The 18,229-nt window shown below is 31.9% G+C and overlaps 1 protein-coding gene across 1 annotated transcript; it reads left to right on the top strand.

Moving 5' to 3' along the window:
- The first annotated feature begins 924 nt into the window (after positions 1–924).
- ENODL5 (early nodulin-like protein 5) lies at positions 925–1,691 on the top strand. Its single transcript, XM_078987149.1, has 2 exons — positions 925–1,135; positions 1,294–1,691. The coding sequence occupies exons 1-2, from the start codon at positions 955–957 to the stop codon at positions 1,626–1,628; spliced, it is 516 nt and encodes a 171-aa protein (XP_078843275.1). The 5' UTR covers positions 925–954; the 3' UTR covers positions 1,629–1,691.
- Positions 1,692–18,229: the final 16,538 nt, after the last annotated feature.

Here is an 18,229-nt window from a genome sequence, read left to right as displayed (position 1 = left end):
AATTGAGTGAGTCCGGAAATGTAATTTTGTGGGTGAATATATAATACGAGTATTTACATTTTTGGTCACTAAATTTAACTGATTTTAACAAATTTGTACCAAAAAGTAGAGATTGGAGTGTCAGCTTGGAACCCATTAAAGTCCGGAAATGTAATTTTGTGGGTGAATATATAACATTCAACCCCCAAGTGACTATGTTAACAAAATTAAGAAGGGTGTTAAGAAAAGAGTTGATACTAACGAAAATGAACCTTTATATCGTACATAGAAAAAAGAATTGAAATTTATTATCTAAATTACAAACTATTTAGAGTTCATTTTTTTTAGCGTTTCATGACATTTTTTTTTGGATCTTGTATTCATTTTTGAGTATTATATATGTTTATTTCTACAAATTCATGTTAAAACTGTTTTACAATTAATAATATTATATTGGCTTCAAATTGGGTTACCACAAAAATAATATTAAGAGTATAATGGTCGTTTTTACATCGGTCAACCTATCAATTAGACGGGTACAAAACTAGTTAAATATACAAAGCAATGTGGTAAAAGTCTATTGAATTAATAATAATTCCTTTAAATAAAAATTAGTTGCATCTTTATAACAATTATCTTCGTAAAAAATTACATTAGTAGGTTTTTACTTTTTAGTATTTCATCAGAAAAGGTATTGTTAATTAATAAAAGTATACTTATATGTTAGCAACCAATTAATAAAAAAACGTTACAGAATTCGGTAAAAACTTATAAATTAATACAATTAAATTAATTTAGAATAAACAGAAGTTACCAAGTCAAAGATCGCATCCCCACAACTTCTCCACAACTCTCTCTTCCACTCTCTTCAAAATAACCAACTCCTTAATTCAAATCAACCTTAAAAGCACTCTTTACTTAACGTAAACCACCACTAGCAATCTTTCTCCCAAAAACCCTATACAAGTTACAACCATGAAGAACACGATCACCATTTTCATGGCAGTTGCCTTCTTCTCCTCCATTCTCACAGTAAACTCCATCGAATTTCAAGTTGGTGGTGGCAAAGGGTGGGTTATTCCCACCTCAAAGGACAGTACTGATCTCTACGACGTATGGGCTTCCAAGAATCGCTTTAACATCAACGACACACTTCGTAAGTTATAAGTTGTATGTTTATTTGGTATAACAAAAAGAAATTTTAAAAGCTTATACAGTATTGTAGTAAAAAGAAATAGAACTAAGGTATGGAAGTAGATTATTGTTTCTTGCATTTAACCCTACATAGTATAAAAAAGTCTCATAAATGTGTAGATTTTGCATACAAGAAGGATTCAGTGTTGGTTGTGAGCAAAGAAGAGCATGCAAAGTGCAAGTCATCGCACCCTATCTTTTTCTCCAACAATGGTGACACTACTTTTGAAATAGATCGATCTGGATATTTTTATTTCATTAGTGGAGTTTCAGGGCACTGTGAACGTGGACTTAAGATGATTGTGAAGGTTTTGGAGCATGAAAACATTGCTCAAACTGCAAACCAAACTTCTACGAACAGCAGTGAAGCGGTTTCATTAAAGATGGATAGTACAGTATGTTCGCAAATTGTTATCATCGTAGGACTCATCTCGATGCTTACAGTTTTTGTGTAATTTAGTAATTAGAATTTGGATGTTTTGTTAGGTACTTAGAAGACTTGTTTAGAGAAATTAAGTAGTAGAAATTATGGAAATTAATAACAATATTTGTTCTATGTTTACAAGTTCTATTTCATTTTATCATCATTGTTTTTGCGAGTGTAATTGTGACTGAAGTCATAATAGTTAGTTCGATCTTAAATCTTTATGTGTTAGAAACAACTTTAGTTATTTGGATGTTAGATAGTTAAGACATCGAAACTAAGTAAATGAACTTTTATTGATAATTAGAATTTGTAAAAGACTCGAAAGAACTTTTTGATAACCATAAAAATACATCATCAATATATAAGCTTTTTTTGTCTATTCCGGTCAACAAAAAAAAAGAGTCACTAACAAAGCCATCACAAATAATCTGTTTTGACACGAACTTAGTCACTATTGGTAAGTGACTAAATTATATCAGTTTGAATAGATGGTTTTAAAAGTTTCTTATTTACAGTGTGTATATATATATATATATATATATATATATATATACTATCTTATAAAAAAAAATCTCACTATTTCTATAAATAGATTCAATATAATAATAATATTTTTTTAAGAAGTTTAAATTATTAAACTAATGGTACAAGTAGCTATCAATAAAATAATATTAAATTTTAAACTTAGTTCTATTTAGATTAAATTGTATAAATAAATAATACATAAGTACAAGTATCCAATCCAATCATTAAAGATGTTATTTCATTTTTTGACGGGGGATCTTTTTCTTTACTATCTCTATTTTATTTTACCTGGTCCTCCGCCTTTATCTTCGAAAATGATACCCAAATTTGAAAACTCCGATCGTCTTCATCTCTGATAAATTCAAGATATACGTTTTTACTTCATCATCTTCGCTATTCATAGTTTCTTGATCTAGGGTTTTTATATCCCTTCTAAAAACCCTAGCCCCAATCCTGTTCATTGTCGTCATCACCAACCATCACTCCTGCTCATTGTCGCCACCAACAACCACCACTCCTAGCGGTCAAATTGCTAACCACCACTTGGTAACCCTTACAACTATCCATCATCATCGTTTTAACCATCCATCGTCACCACCTCTATCGAACCATCTACTTCCCATTGCATTCCTTTCTCGTCATTCAAGAAAAGCTCCAAAATGTTTAAAACGAGAATGGAAAGTTATGGGTTCTATCAAATCCAAACTTGGTTCCTGGTAATTTTTCTCATTTTCAATAATCGATACAACCTCTAATTTTGTTTTTGTACAATAATTTTGGTTATGTTGTTTCTAATTGGTTTTTGTTGTATGTATGGTTTTTAAAATTCTTCACCTATAAAGGATTAATTTGGTTTTTTGGGATTTTTTCTCCTCTTATAGATAAACCTCTCTCCAAATTCATCATCGTTTCTTCTCAATCTCTCTAAACCCTAACCACCACCGTTTTCCATCTTCCTTATTTCCATCACTTCCTCCCCTAATAAGAAACTGTAAAGTAGTCTCCAATCAACATCGAACTTCGAACATCAAAGACTAACAAGAAGGAGAAAGAGAAATTCAACTATTTTCTGTTTTAGGATCGTAAACAGGTATGTCTCTTATCATTGATCGTATATGGGATAGAGCCAAATTATATCGATTCAGTTTTCGAAACGATTTGAAAACCTAAATCTTGGTTCAGCACCGCATACGATTCAGTTTTCAAAATTATTTTGAATTCCTTTTCCATTAAATTTTTGTATGTCTCCTTAAGATTTCTCTGTGCAGTCGCTTTTCCCTATCTATTGCTCTTCTCAGGTCGGTTTTTATGGGCTTTATGGTTTATTGTTTTATTTTGTTGCGGTTCAATTTGATGTTTATGGTCGATGTTTGCCTCTACAAGCTTTATAACAATTTGCTAACTTTGTGTTCAATGTATGTTTTAAATCTTATATTTATTTCGGTGTGTATGTCGATTTTGTAGATCTATACACCAACATATTTTTGGCCCAGAGACGCCTCAATCAGAGACAAACAAAAAGTAAGTTTACGTTTGATATATTTTTTTCAAAAATCTTTTCAAATTTCAAATTTGGGACATATGATGTTTTTAAGAGTCAAGGGCATAATTGTAATTTGACAAATGTTAATTTTGGTTTTAGTAATGTGCAACTAATTGTTAAATCTAAATTCGAGCATAATGAAATGAAATTGTATGCTTTATTGTTATTATCCATATTGTTCTCAGCTTCTATATGGAAATCCCCTTCTTTGCAGTGAACTAATTGTGTCACATATAAATAAAAAGAAAAGTGTGTAATTTATTTGTAATTTTGATTAAAATTTCTTTTTTATCCATTTTTTGTTGAATCTCCATTGTAATTAAAGGTGTGTATTGTATTTGTAATTTTTATGAAGGTATCTTTTTAATCCATTTTCATATTAGATTTAAGTTTAGTTAATGTTCCAGGCATAAGAAATATGGCATGCTTATTGAAGCCTATGGTTACATATGCTACGTATTTTAGAAAAGAAAAAGGATTAATGCATGACATTTTAAGGAGTAGGGTAACCTCACCATCTTGCTTTTAGTATGGACATCATTTGTGGGCTGAAAGGTCGAAAGCCTTATATAAAAAAATGTTATCCTAAAAAATAGTGGTTATGTATATCATCATTTATGTTGTTACTCTTAAAATTCGTTTATTTTTATGTAGTTTTTGTTTGTTTTCATTTCAAAAAAATTAAAATAGACAAATAAACATGATTCGAAGATTAATGTGATTATTGTTTTACCCTTCAAGAATGGTTCAAGGTCACACATTTTGAATCTGATTTTTTTTTTCAGTCTGCAACTGCTGTGGTAGGAGGTGGAATTTTGTGAATATGAGCAAGCAATGACTATCGGTGATTTGTATATGTTGATTTTCAACATAAGCTTGTTAGAGATGATATTTTGAATGACCAACATGCTGCTTGAAGTGTAAGTACGTTTCCATTATCGGTAAATGAATATAAAGATCTTGTTATTATGAGTAAAGAGTAAAGTAGATTGTTTATATTGGTAAAAAGAGTAAATCATGTTTTTATTTATCATAATTTGCCCAATAGGAACTAATATTTAATGTTTGTAACTTACTCTTGAAAGCATTATCATAAGTTGAAATGTTTTTTTGAGAAAGGATCCAACGATTCTTTTAGAATGAACTTCAAAATGTTTATTTACCATTTTCTTTATTTTCTCTAAACTGCACATTAAGGTTTTTGTGCCTCCTTTTGCATTTAAATGACTAAACTATTTTATATGGTTATCAATATCCTATTTGCTTCAAAAGTCAACATATTTTACTTGTCATTGAGGAACTAATGCACTCTTTTTCAGCTTCAAGGTCTGATATTAAAAGTTGATTTAAAAAAGACAAGAAATCCTTTCAACTTAAGGAAGGTCATTGGATGACCATAACCACAAATTACACAAATAAAGGAGATTTAGAGACTGTATCAACGAGCTACAAAAAAAAGTGCAGGTGACTTTTAAAGCTAGGAAACAACATTGAACAATCCTCAGATCCAATGGTAGCCCTTCACTTGATTGGCGCTGCATTTTTTTTATCAAGATATGTGTAGTGAAGTAAAGATGGGTAGAGTTAGCATGATCCTTCACTTTCACTGCAAAATCAGTTGATTTTTATTAACTTTCTTGAAAAATGTTAAGTTTATGATGTCGATCCTATGTGACAAAATGGAACAATTAAAAAAATTACTTAATGAGACTTTTATATTAGAATTTTAGCATATATTTGGTTGATCATAATATCTTAATTGTGGCAAACAGGGCTCAAGAGATATTAACTGGTTTATGTCAACCTAATGTTTAGCATATTTAACTATGTTTAGGCATCTGAACATAGTTAAATTAATTTTCTCACTCCCATTAATTTTAAGACAATATGTATATGGTCATAGCATTTACATATAATTAAGCCATCAAATGGAAGTTGACATTTCTTGTATTTAACCCATGATTTTTAAAAATTCAACCCATGCTTTTTTACACAACCTAAAATTTCATTAGAATTGTGTGGAATTTCGTAAATATGGATGGTAGTTTAACTTTGTTACCCAACCATTTTTTTTGCTTTTCCTATTCTTACTTTTTAAAATATTATTCCTTTATTTTTAGACAATATGATGTTTTTATAAGTCTACAATCCAAATATGTCAAAAATATATATATATATATATATATATATATATATATATATATATATATATATATATATATATATATCTATCGTTGATCCTTAAAATCTCCACATTCCCTTCATTTTATTATGTGTTTATATTTTCTGAATATGACATGTTTTCGAAAAGAAAATAATCAATGAAAGAAAACTAATCGTCGTCCGCCGCTGTGCGCGCGTATCCTGCAAGTATATATATATATATATATATATATATATATATATATATATATATATATATATATATATATATATATATATATATATATATATATATATATATATATATATATATATATATATATATATATACTTACAAAAGTTATTACACTCAACAATACTGGGCCTACAGTTATTATGGTGATTTTCTAGTGTAATTGTTGCTTAGTATAGGAACTATTTTGAAAGCAAAATTATTAGTAACAAACACAAAAAATAAATATTTTATCTTAAACTAACAAAAGATGGCTTAGACATTCTCAATCTAATGTGCACGAGACGTGAGGAAGACTGAGAGTTTTACCCTCATATGATCCAAGTCGATTTAAAGCCAAGAGTAAAAAAAAAATAAGGCCTTTAATAGTAATTTCTTTTATTAAGTAAAGGAGGATACATCTCCAGATAATTTATTAATTAGGAAAAATAATACAATAACATGTACTCTCACCTATGGAAAAGAAAAGCCTATGAGACAACCCAGAGCCAAACAACATAACAAAAAAAACTATAAAATAATACATTTATGAGTTTTTTTAGAAATAAAGTCATTAATAATAGTATAAGGTTGATATTGTCCAAAATATATTTTTTTATGCATAGCTTAGATAAACCATTCATTCTTTGATGTGATGTGATATTGATGATTTTAAATAATTTTTTAATAAATTCAGTTTTAAAAAACTTTTTTCCATTAACGATACGGGTAAAATTAATAAGTTTTGATATGCAATAAAAACATTTATATATTAATATTTTTTTTTACAAAGTCTAAGATTTCAAATGTAGACATAAATACATTTGACAAAATAATTTGCAACACTTTGATTTCCAAAAACAAATTATTTGAATCTATATCACATATATGAGAAATTTGTTTTGCAGACATAATACAACACTTCTTAAGCTCAATATCATCTAATGAATTCAATATTTTTGAGTCATAAAAAAATCAAAAATATTTTCAAAAATCGTTAATTATTCAAATCTATATATAATTGAAGCAATGGTCATATCAACAAAAACAATAATATACTCAAGTTTAAAAGATTTGTAAGGTGACTATAATTCACATTCATTATTAGTTTCATCAAATTGTTGTTTCTAATAATTCCGCGTCTTATTAGAAATGTATTAGAAAGGTAGGATCAACAACAATACAAAATTCAATGACTTTAGAACCCTTATTATAATCTTTTCCTTTTACATCATCAATATTATGATCTAATGATTTTAATGCACCTAATAGATCATTAAGAGTCTTAAACCCCAAGTCTCATCTACCTTCAAAAATAAAAAAAAAAAATTATTCGTCAATTTTTATTTTGTTACAAGACATATTCATACATCGAATAACTAAAATCATTTGTTTTATATATAGCTAACATCAAGGTACAATGAAATATTATAGAAAAATATTTTGCTTTTTATTTAATTTTAAGTATAAATTTTTACATTATTAGCTAAAATAAATTTTAGTTCATTTGGAATAGTTGAACCTAGATAATGATCATAAGTTTCATGATTTTCTATATGGTTCTTGTATTATATTATCAAAATTTGTCATCATTTAATTACTCCTATAAAATTACTGTTATTTTTTAGATTAATCTTCTTCCTAGACTCCCGAAAAACGAAATTGTATTTGGACAAATATTTCACAGCAGCAATGATTCTTATTAAAAACTTGTAATCACCGTTATTTTTCTTTTATATTTTTTTTTTGTTGCAAGTTCTTTATTAATCGTTTCATTATTATCCAATATTTTTTAACCAATTTCCAAGAATGAATAGGAATAAGATGAATGGTGCTATTTTCAATTTCATGTTCGTCAAGTCTATTGAAAATGTGTTTCTAATTATTAAACCCATCATTTTCTAAAAAATTATTATTATTATTATTATTATTATTATTATTATTATTATTATTATTATTATTATTATTATTATTATTATTATTATTATAAGCACCATAAGAAAAAAAATATGTAGATAAACTATCTTCGGAAAAGACAAGATTTAGTTCTCGAATTAGCCATGTTAAAAGTTCTTGTAATTTATCGTCAATAACATCCCAATTACTTGGACCATAAATGTTTAAAGGAGGAACAAATTGTTGTTCATTCTCATTCGTAACATTATCATTATCATTAGTCTCGTTGATGATATTTTCATTGGTATTAGTGGCATTCTTATTTTTATTAAAAACATTATATTTTTCATTAGCGGTATTTTCATCCTCGTTAGTACTATTAGCATTAGAAGTACCTATTTCTATCATAAATTTATCCATGAATCCTTTTTGAGCCGATGTTTCTTGTTGGATTTGTTATTTTATTTTTCCCAATCTCACCACCAGATAAATGTTCTCTAGGAAACATATTATTACTTTAAACTTATATCACAATGAATATGAGAAAAAACAAGTAAAAGAAACCAAAACACATGATTGTGATATTTTATTTTATTTTATTATTTTTTTTTTTTGAATTGGTGTTTCTAGGCTCCAAGAACAATTAGTCATCAATATTACTTCAAATTTCAGAAACAAAATGTAATGCCTCGTTTTCACTTTAAAGATTTATAGAACGAAAATAACTGTTTATAAAAAGAAAAGCGAAAATATAACACTTTTAAGCTGAAATGATCTAAATGACAGTGGTAGTAGACGAAAATATGAAATCGTGAATATAAATAACGTCGAAAATGGAAGTCGTATGTGATAGTTACAATCATCCAAAGATAACGAGAAAATAATAGTTTCTAGCGCAGCAGCAAACAGAACACCCAAACACCAACTATCTTTTGTGAGGTAGCCATGTGGCGATGTGGTTTTCGAGATTTTTGGCCCATATAAATACCAAGCCACCCTTCTTTCATTCGTTGCTAATTTTGATTGAATTTCTCTATCAACCCTTGAGATTTTAGTCCATCGTGATTTGATGTCTTCATTCTTATGAATAGCTTGGCGAAGCGCTAGAGTGTTGGTGAATCTTTTTAGAAAAGGATTCAGCGTCAAAGTTACATTCTTCGTTTTATGAGTTTTTTTTTGTCAATCAGGTAAATTACACTTTCGCTTATGTAACTTGATATAGTGTATACCCATTTTCGCTTTTATGAACTTGATTACGAGATTAATCAATAATTCCAATTATTACACTGATTGATCTACTTACGAGAACAATGTCTAGGATACACATGATGGCTTGGTTGTTGGATTTCATAAAGGCTATTTGTCGAAATGATTTTGCTTCCTAACTATCTTGACTGGCAAATCCTTATTTGATAGTTATTTCAGTATTAATGGGATTAGTGAAGGATCTAGATAGTAGTTACTAGATTCCATAGTTATTAATTTATTGTAGTATTATTAGTTAATACGTACTTGGCGTACCTGCTCTGCAGGTGAACTATAGTTAGTTGTTCAAGTGAGTTCCACCAACTCATTTATTATGTTTATTATGCTTTTATATGTATGTTAGGAAGTAGATATGTTGTAGTACGTTGTAAGGAAAGTAGACTAGCTTAGTCATTTTCATGTTGTTGTTGGGTTGTCTATTTGTTTGTTGTATATGTATAGCATGTCTAGTATGTGTATAGGTTAGAGGAATGGACTAATTGAGGATATCCTGCATGGAATCAGTTAGAGGAAGGCAATCATGACAAATGTGTGATCTGTCATCCCTCGATCATAAAATTTGTATGATCGCTCCTCCTTAATGTGTCAAGTAGGGACCAAGGTATTAAGGTCCATTACCCCTTTATTGGGAAGTAACGACTAGGGTATTAGGGGAAGGGCAATCATGACTCGATGTGTGATCAATTGCCAATAGAAGTCCATTACCCCTTTATTGGGAAGTCGAGACCAGGATTGTAATAGTATATGATAGGATTGATATGTGAAACTATGTGATATTTGAAAGTATATGATTATTATAATGGCTGAGTATTGTGTAGAGCTCACTAAGCGTTTTTGCTTACCCCTTAGTCCCTTACTTATTATATTATCAGGATTTGTATATAAGAACCCAGCTTAACTGGAACAACATCCACAATTTATTATTTAAAACTACTTTGATAATATAAACTCTTCTGCTATTTACTCTTAATGATAAGGTATTATGTAACACCAAAAGTGTAACAACCCAAAAATCCAGATAAAAATTTTCATTTTTAATTAAAGTTTACAACCATGAGTTTAATACGGAAAATCCATTACATAATCAACATCATACAAACGCATCTGAGTGTCCATATAAGTGAATGCGGAAAATAGTGGAAAATGAATGTTGCGCCATCAAGCCAGACCCTTCCTTTAGAACCGGACGCACCTAAAATCACAATACAAACATTAAGCTAATGCTTATTGATTTTTCCCAAAATAACACACACCAATAATACAAATGGGCTCGACCTTGATGTTCATCCCAACCCAGTAACAAGTATGGGCCTCGCCCTGGGGTATATTACAACCCAAGTATATCATAGTGGGCCCCACCCTAGGGTATATTTCAACCCGTTATGTCATACTGAGCCCCGCCCCGGGGTATATTTCAACCCAATCACAACGCGTAGCATACAATGACTAGCATACTACATAAATGGATAATGGGCCAGCCTTGGTGCCTTTGACCCATGGTTATAGTGAGAAGACTCACCTTAGACTGCTGGTAAAAAATATTGCTTGGCTACTGGTCTGAAAATCTCGCATTGAATATACACAAGTTACCCTAATTAGAATTAAATCACAAACTCAAGACATAGGCCCAAAAACCCTAAGTCCAAACTCCTTCATTAAGGCCCAAAAGTCTTTCTTTCATTAATGGGACTAACATCTAAGGTCCAAAACAATAATGGGCCATCAGGCCCAAAAGGCCCAACCATGCCCTTTATGGTCAAAAAACAAGTTCAAAGCCCCAATACTCTAATAGATCCATGCCCAAGGTTAATTAGCGCCCAAATGGCTCAAAAGTCCATCGAAATCCCAAAACCCATTAGAAGCGTACGCCGAACATACATCATAATTACACTTAGAGTACTAAGTTCTTAGGCAATACATGCAGTGTATAAACTAGTACGGTTAGCGTACAAGCTACTTTGCACAAAAAGCCATTAAGTGCTTAATACATGAAGATTCTTCATCCAATTCTAGATCTTGGTCATTTTCAAGATCCTAGGGCATAAAGTTGGCAACTTTATGCCTTTGCATGCAATATGAGAACCTAACACCACATTTTATCCATTAAGACTCCCTTTAAGACCTTAAACTCATGCATGGTGCCATAACAATCATCAAGTTAGCAATTTTATGCTTTTAACATGCCAAAGGAACTCAGGTCTAACATTCCTAACCTCTGGTGTTACTCAAACTCACATGAGAGGATTCATGGACAAAAAGTGGACTTGTTACTAAACCCTAACTCAAACTAGCAAAAGGATTAGCATGATATGAATTTTTTTACCTCCAAAAGCTCTCCAAGATGATCTATAACCGGGATCTACAAGCTTCCCCACATCAAAGACTTGCTCACCAATTCCTTATCCTTGCTAACACACCAAAAAGAGGTTACTTTTGGCACTTTCAAGCTCAAGAATCACTCTCAATGGAACTAGGGTTTTAGGGACGTTTGAAGGAAACGGAGGCTAGTAAGGAACAAGGTTCAAGTTCATAAATAAGCTTAAATAGGGCTCAAGTCCAAGATTTAGGGTTTTAGCCTTTGGCTTCGTACACCCCACGTACATGCTTGGACGCCCTGCGTACGTGCCTAAGCTACCCGATGCATCCACTTGTGTATGCTAAGCCTACATACATATATGCCTAGCGTATGGAGGGTCCTACTTTGCAAATTTAAAATTCATCATGGGCTTAAAATGAAATACCTGGATTTTGGATGTTACAACTCTTCCCCACTTGAATTAGACTTTGTCCTTAAAGTCTGCCGACACAAATAAATCTGGGTAATGCTCTATAATCTTCTCGTCTGGCTCCCATGTCTATTCGGAACCCCTCTAGTGCTGACATTTCTCCTTCACTAGCTTCACCACTTTCTTATGAAGAACTTTAGTTTTTCTGTCCAGCACTGCAATGGGCTTCACAACATAGTTTAGGTTCTCATCCACCTGAATATGATCTACCGAGATAACTGCAGCCTGATCTACTACACACTTCCATAACTGAGATACATGGAAGGTTGTTATGGACCTGACTGAGCTCATCAGGGTGATCCAGCCAATAAGCACCCCTGACAACTCGGGCAGAAATCCTGAATGGACCAATGAATCGGGGACCCAACTTGCCCCTCTTCTGAAAGCGGATGACACCTTTCCAAGGTGACACCTCTGTTGGGTTTTGGTATAATACAACATCCTATGGTGCACATACAACCCTAAATACCTTGGATCTATGTTTTCACTAATTATAAATGCAAATGGTTTCCACGGTATTAAACATATAACTAGCATGAAATTGTCAAAGAAACTACATAAAATACTAGATAGTGTAACATACCTTTTTGTGTGGCTGGAGGTCTTGATGTATTTGGCGTTAAGAACTTAGGCCCAATAGTGCGGAAGCCTCAAATGAAGTCACAACACATCAAGGACAAAGGTAGTGTTGGGTTTTGAGCAATCTAACACTTCCTAAGTGTGCATACAACCCTAATAAACCTTGGATCTATGTTTGTCTAAATACATGCAAAATAATAATTTTTCCAAGGTTCATAACCTATCTAACATGGCATGGGGTACTTTTAAACATAAAAGAATTAGATGAGATTACATACCTTTTGATGATGAGTTTGATTCCTAAGGAGTTTGAGGGCCAAGCACCAATAGTGTGAATGCCTCAAATGGAATCACAAATCACCACAAACTCTTGGAAAACTTTGAGAGAGTGTATACACACTTATAAAATCGACCACACACAAACACACACACTAGTGACACTAGTGGCTATTTCATGCAACATAAGCATGCTTATATAGTGTACATGATTAGGGTGAAACCCTAATAACCCATGACCTTTCCTTTTCCAAGGATCCATGGGTTAAAAGCTCCATGGATCATCCATGGACTTCCATATTAGCTTAGCCCATTAACAAATGAGTATTAGCCCACGCTATATAAAATATAATAGTCCACAATTTAATTAGTCTTCCTTTTAATCTCTAAATTAATTCATAATTAATTTAAGACTAACGCTAATTAAATAACTTCATATTAATATAGTATAACTTACAATATATTAATAGACATATGTGTATAACTCTCATAAAATTATCCATAAATAGTTTGGATGAAATGCAACCCAAATGGACCATGCCGGGTCGGGTCAAGTATATACCAAATAAGTTATGGACTTAGACACCTTATCCAACAGACTTCCACTTGGATAAGTATAATAACTATATTTTCGTATGTTACTTCAGGAACCAACCAGCAATTGTAGCTCTCGAAAACTCTGTTGAACTATGAAGCACCATTTCAGATAAGTGATCGTATAATCCTCTATTCTCATGATATCAGCCGAACAAATACATGGAACAACGTCGTACTTATTGTCCAGCAGTTTGTTTCCCGATTTTCGATTTGTTTGACAAAGAACTTAATCGAACACATCAATTTAGTTCTAACTGGCCGGTACATAGGTCACAACAAAATCATCGAGGGGCCCAGATATCACTTCTATTTCTAGAAGGAACTGATAAACTTCGACTCATATGCTTGTTCTACTACTTGTTGAATTGTACACAAATGCACGTTTTATAACATCAAGTTACTGATACGTTTACGTGCAATCAATGCACAACCAACTCATAGGTAACAACTCATATCTCTAGGTTTGAAGATTTATATGATATTACCGTCTCACGATCACTCGAGATAAATTCCATGAAGTTATACAAGTGAGCGTGGGTTTATTCCAATACCCATAACTTATGAGCACTCATGAATGTTGTAGCAACCATTGCTATGACTAAACCCATTTAGCCATCTACAAACTCGATTCATGACAGTCTTGAATCATACCTACTTCCAACATATGAATGACTGTGGAGTGTTTAAATAACTTAGTCACTCGGAAAGAATAACCTAGCTATTTTGGAAGTCAAAACATGCAAAGTGAAACACAATAATAATGGAATCCAATAGGGTCTCAGAACCCTTTTGAATATAAATAGAACCACCTTTTATTTATCACCATATTGATTACACATTATTCATTGTATAATGTTTCAAACAATCAACTTAAGACTTGAATAAAAAACAATAGTCGTCCCATGCTCCTAGCATGTACACTTTGTTTTTCTAAACAATAGTTATGCCATACTCCAAGTATGCACACTATGTTTGTCTATGATCCTTATATTGTGATGTAGATCAATTAAATATGATTCCAATGATACTCATTTCACAATCCCAAATCCTTATTGTAAATGTGAGAATCCCTGATTCCTATCATTTACCAAAAAATCTGTTAGATTTTAAACTTTTATGCAATGTTCCTCTTGTAATGATTATTCACAAAGTCACCAAAACCTTGTCACCAGTCATTACAGAGTATTCCAAAGAAGGTCAACTTCTATGGAACGAAAGTCTCATATTCAAAGTACATTGCTTTGAACATCCTTCTTGCATTAAGGTTTTCTAATCTTACATAGATTGAATAACTTCCACCTATGGAGACATTTCCATAGTCCCATTTTAACTATCACTTCCGAACAAGAGTTACTTCTTTTTAGAACATGTCAATACGGTCCTTTCCGACAACTTACATTATACTTCCAACTTTCCCTGAGCAACCAATCTTTGGCGAACCTCAGATTGTCCTCGACAATTGCTTAATCAATTTAGTCATATCCAGTTCTAGACTTTTCCCTTCTCAATGCCTTAAGCATTTGGAAAATTTAGAAAAGATGAATATTATAGCACATGCAATCGATCCTATATCCGAAGCATATGGGACACGATTCATGATGTTTGGCATAAAGACATGATACTAGACCATTCTTTTGCTACAATATTTTTTATTTGCCATGTTTTCAAAATTTAACTATGAAGAGGGATGTTGTAGTCATAATTGAATTTTGAGAACGCAATATATAGAATTTGCTTAAGTCAAACCATTCAGACATAAAAATTCTTATATATGTCCTTGACTAAAGATGATTAAAATCTCAATCTAAGCTTTTAGAATTGAAATGAAGTATAATTTTCTCTCCCTTAATTATAGCAAAACGACTTTTTCAACCCCTGCAACTTCACGAATTGAAACTTTTGTTTTTCTATAATTAACATTGCTAGCTTGCAATACTAATCATAATTATCATGCTCCCACTAACATGATGATTATTAGCATAACACTTATGCTCCCACTAGCTCTGACATATTTCCAGAAATCTGCTGGATTTCTGAAATTTAGATTCATACACCCTTTCTTAGATAGCTCACATGTGTGTCTAAAAAATTTTCAGAACTATGAAAAAGGATGTCGTAATCATAGTCTCAATTGCTTAGGCATTTGCCATTTCTCACAAGTCCATGTTAGTGTGCCGGTTAACCACACACGCTCCACTAACAACTTTTGAAAATGCAAATAACACAATTGATATCTACGTAAAATCTACTTAGTGAAAGCGTTTCCTCACCATCATTTTCATGAATCGGAGAGAAACCTTATGACACTTAGATTTTATAGTGTATGAGTTCCTATCCATGTGAATTTGTCAAAACCATAATCACAAGATAAGGTTAGTGACAAATTCAGCCTTACATGGATTAAACTTGTCCAATCTTAGTTTCTTATCACCTTTGGTAGCACAAGGCCCACCAATGCTTCCAAGTTGAACTCTGATAACTTACATGCAAATTCAACTTATTTGAAGTAGGTACAGGAATAAGAATTATGTCAACACGATAGGTTGTAAACCTTAAGTCGTGTGCTGGTGATAAATTACATGTTTTACTCTTGATTAAATCTTGAAACTCTTTCAGGATCTTTAAGGCTCCCACTGTCCCCTTGACATATAAGTTTCCGCAGTCAAGAACCATTCCTTGACAAAACAAATATTCAAGGGATAGTGCAGATTCTTATCAAGACCAACACTTCACACAATTGGTCTTAGTTGGTATTTGTCTCATCCAAGACATCACAACTTACCAATCTCAAACGTACAAGAGTAGAAAACATTTTACTCTTACATTTGACTAGTGTTAATAAATATTCCTTTATGTCACTCAAGGTTACAATCTTGGAGTATGACTCTAAGAATTGTTTTGGAACGAAGTATGACTCATCCTCTTGATTTTAACCAATCCAACAATTCATGACCTCTCTTCTTAGCCATAACAATGCACTAAGACATCCTTAGAGTATGAATTTGTGATATGGTTTCATAATCATTAAGATGATCATGAAATATGATACTAAAGTACTCTCCCATCCTTTCAGATTTGAGAAACTTTTATCTTTCTTCCTAATTTGATTCTTCTCATTTGTTTTGCCATACATTGTAACCTTTCCAATGTTATAGAATTATACTTAACATTATAAATATAATCATATTTACAAATCTTTAGTAAATCATGACAAATCAATCTTTGTGGTGGACCTTGACCAACGCACACCCAGTGTACCTAATTCCTTAGTCCTTCAATTGACTCACATATACATGTGATCAAAGAATTAGTCTTAATTTTCAAAGATGAAAATTCTCATTCATCATACAATACAACTTGTATGATTCCAAGTTTCCATCCAATTGAAACTTGGGTGATGAAAAACTTTCTTCATTTGGTAAATTTAGACACTACCACAAATGAAAGAATCAAATCCACTTTCCAATATTGCTATTACTGGAAACATAAGCAACAATTTTCCACAGATGCCATTGTAAGGATATTTTTAAAATAAATAAAATTAAAAACCATTTTTTTTTATTTTAAAACTTTGCGGAAAAACTTATCCTTACAATCCACATGAAAACCTTGTTGTTATCTATTCATAAGCAATATATTATAACTCTTAAGCAACAACTCAAAATTCTAATTACCGAACGATGCGATCGAAACCCATCTTCGCAATCAGAATCAACATATACTTACTTTAAGCTTCCTATCTTTTCTTTGATTCTTAAAACATCAGCATGTGACCCATTCACATTATGTAATAAGAATCTCCAAATTGGAACTTAATAGAGTTAGATAGTGGACTTTACCCGAAGTAGAGTCAAACCTCTTGACTTGATCAACCTTATGACCTTTCAGATGAATAGGGCAGCTTCGCAACCAATGCCCCTTCCTTTGGCAACAAAACACATAGACCCTTTGGTAATGGCACATGAGACTATCTCAGACTTAGCCTTTCTCTTTACCATTTGGTCAACCGAGTTGACTATGGCCGATCCCTTTCCATTGGGAAGAGAAATGCTTTTCTAGATATCCAAATGCTACCATTGCCAATGTCCATTTAAGGTTTGGGAAGTTGATCTTCTAATAAAATTTGCTTTACTAGTGTTCCAAATCATTGCTGAATCTGCAGCACTGAGCAAATAGATAAGATCATTAAGTCTAGTGTCATAGTCTGTCTCATAGTAGTCCCAAAGAGACTCACTATGTTACTAAGAAAGTGATTGAACATCCAACTTTCACGAGACTTTGACACCCAACTCTCCCGGCTTGTCAATATGTGACTTTATCTCCAAGATGTGAGCACACATAGACTATTCTTGCCAATAGGGATGGAGTGACTTTAAACTTGTGGGTTTGGGAGAATAAATGGAGGAGGTGGAGGATGTGAAGCATGATGTTGAGGGACACCATCTTCAAGAGATTTGGGAAGATCATAGTTGTCTGAACCAGACATCTATAATGGGAGAAAATCAAGTTAGTTGATTCAAAGTCCTTAATATAACTCCCAATATGAAATATTAAGGCTAGGACCCAACACAATATTTTATAATTTGGAAGAGGGATGCCGTAATCCAAGCTATAAAATATTTGAAGGTAGGCGAATGACGATTCACCAATTTCCACCATGAAAAACGAAATAATTTATTAGGTTTTAATTGGATTTTAAATTCCTAGATCTTTTGAGATTCATTGAGCTTTTCAATGGCATGTTTCAATCTCGAGTGTGCCCTTTCAAATTTTGTGACTGGGATGCC

This window comes from Lactuca saligna, chromosome 4 (assembly GCF_052625555.1).
Source record: "Lactuca saligna cultivar CGN05327 chromosome 4, ASM5262555v1, whole genome shotgun sequence".
Classification (NCBI taxonomy): Eukaryota; Viridiplantae; Streptophyta; class Magnoliopsida; order Asterales; family Asteraceae; genus Lactuca; species Lactuca saligna.
This window is presented reverse-complemented; position numbering and strand designations above follow the sequence as displayed.

What these genes read in the sequence shown, in the direction of transcription:
- ENODL5 (XM_078987149.1), top strand. Translation starts at nt 955, where the DNA reads ATGAAGAACACGATCACCATTTTCATGGCAGTTGCCTTCTTCTCCTCC. An exon ending in TAACATCAACGACACACTTC is followed by an intron (nt 1,136 to 1,293) that starts GTAAGTTATAAG and finishes ATAAATGTGTAG; the next exon opens with ATTTTGCATACAAGAAGGAT.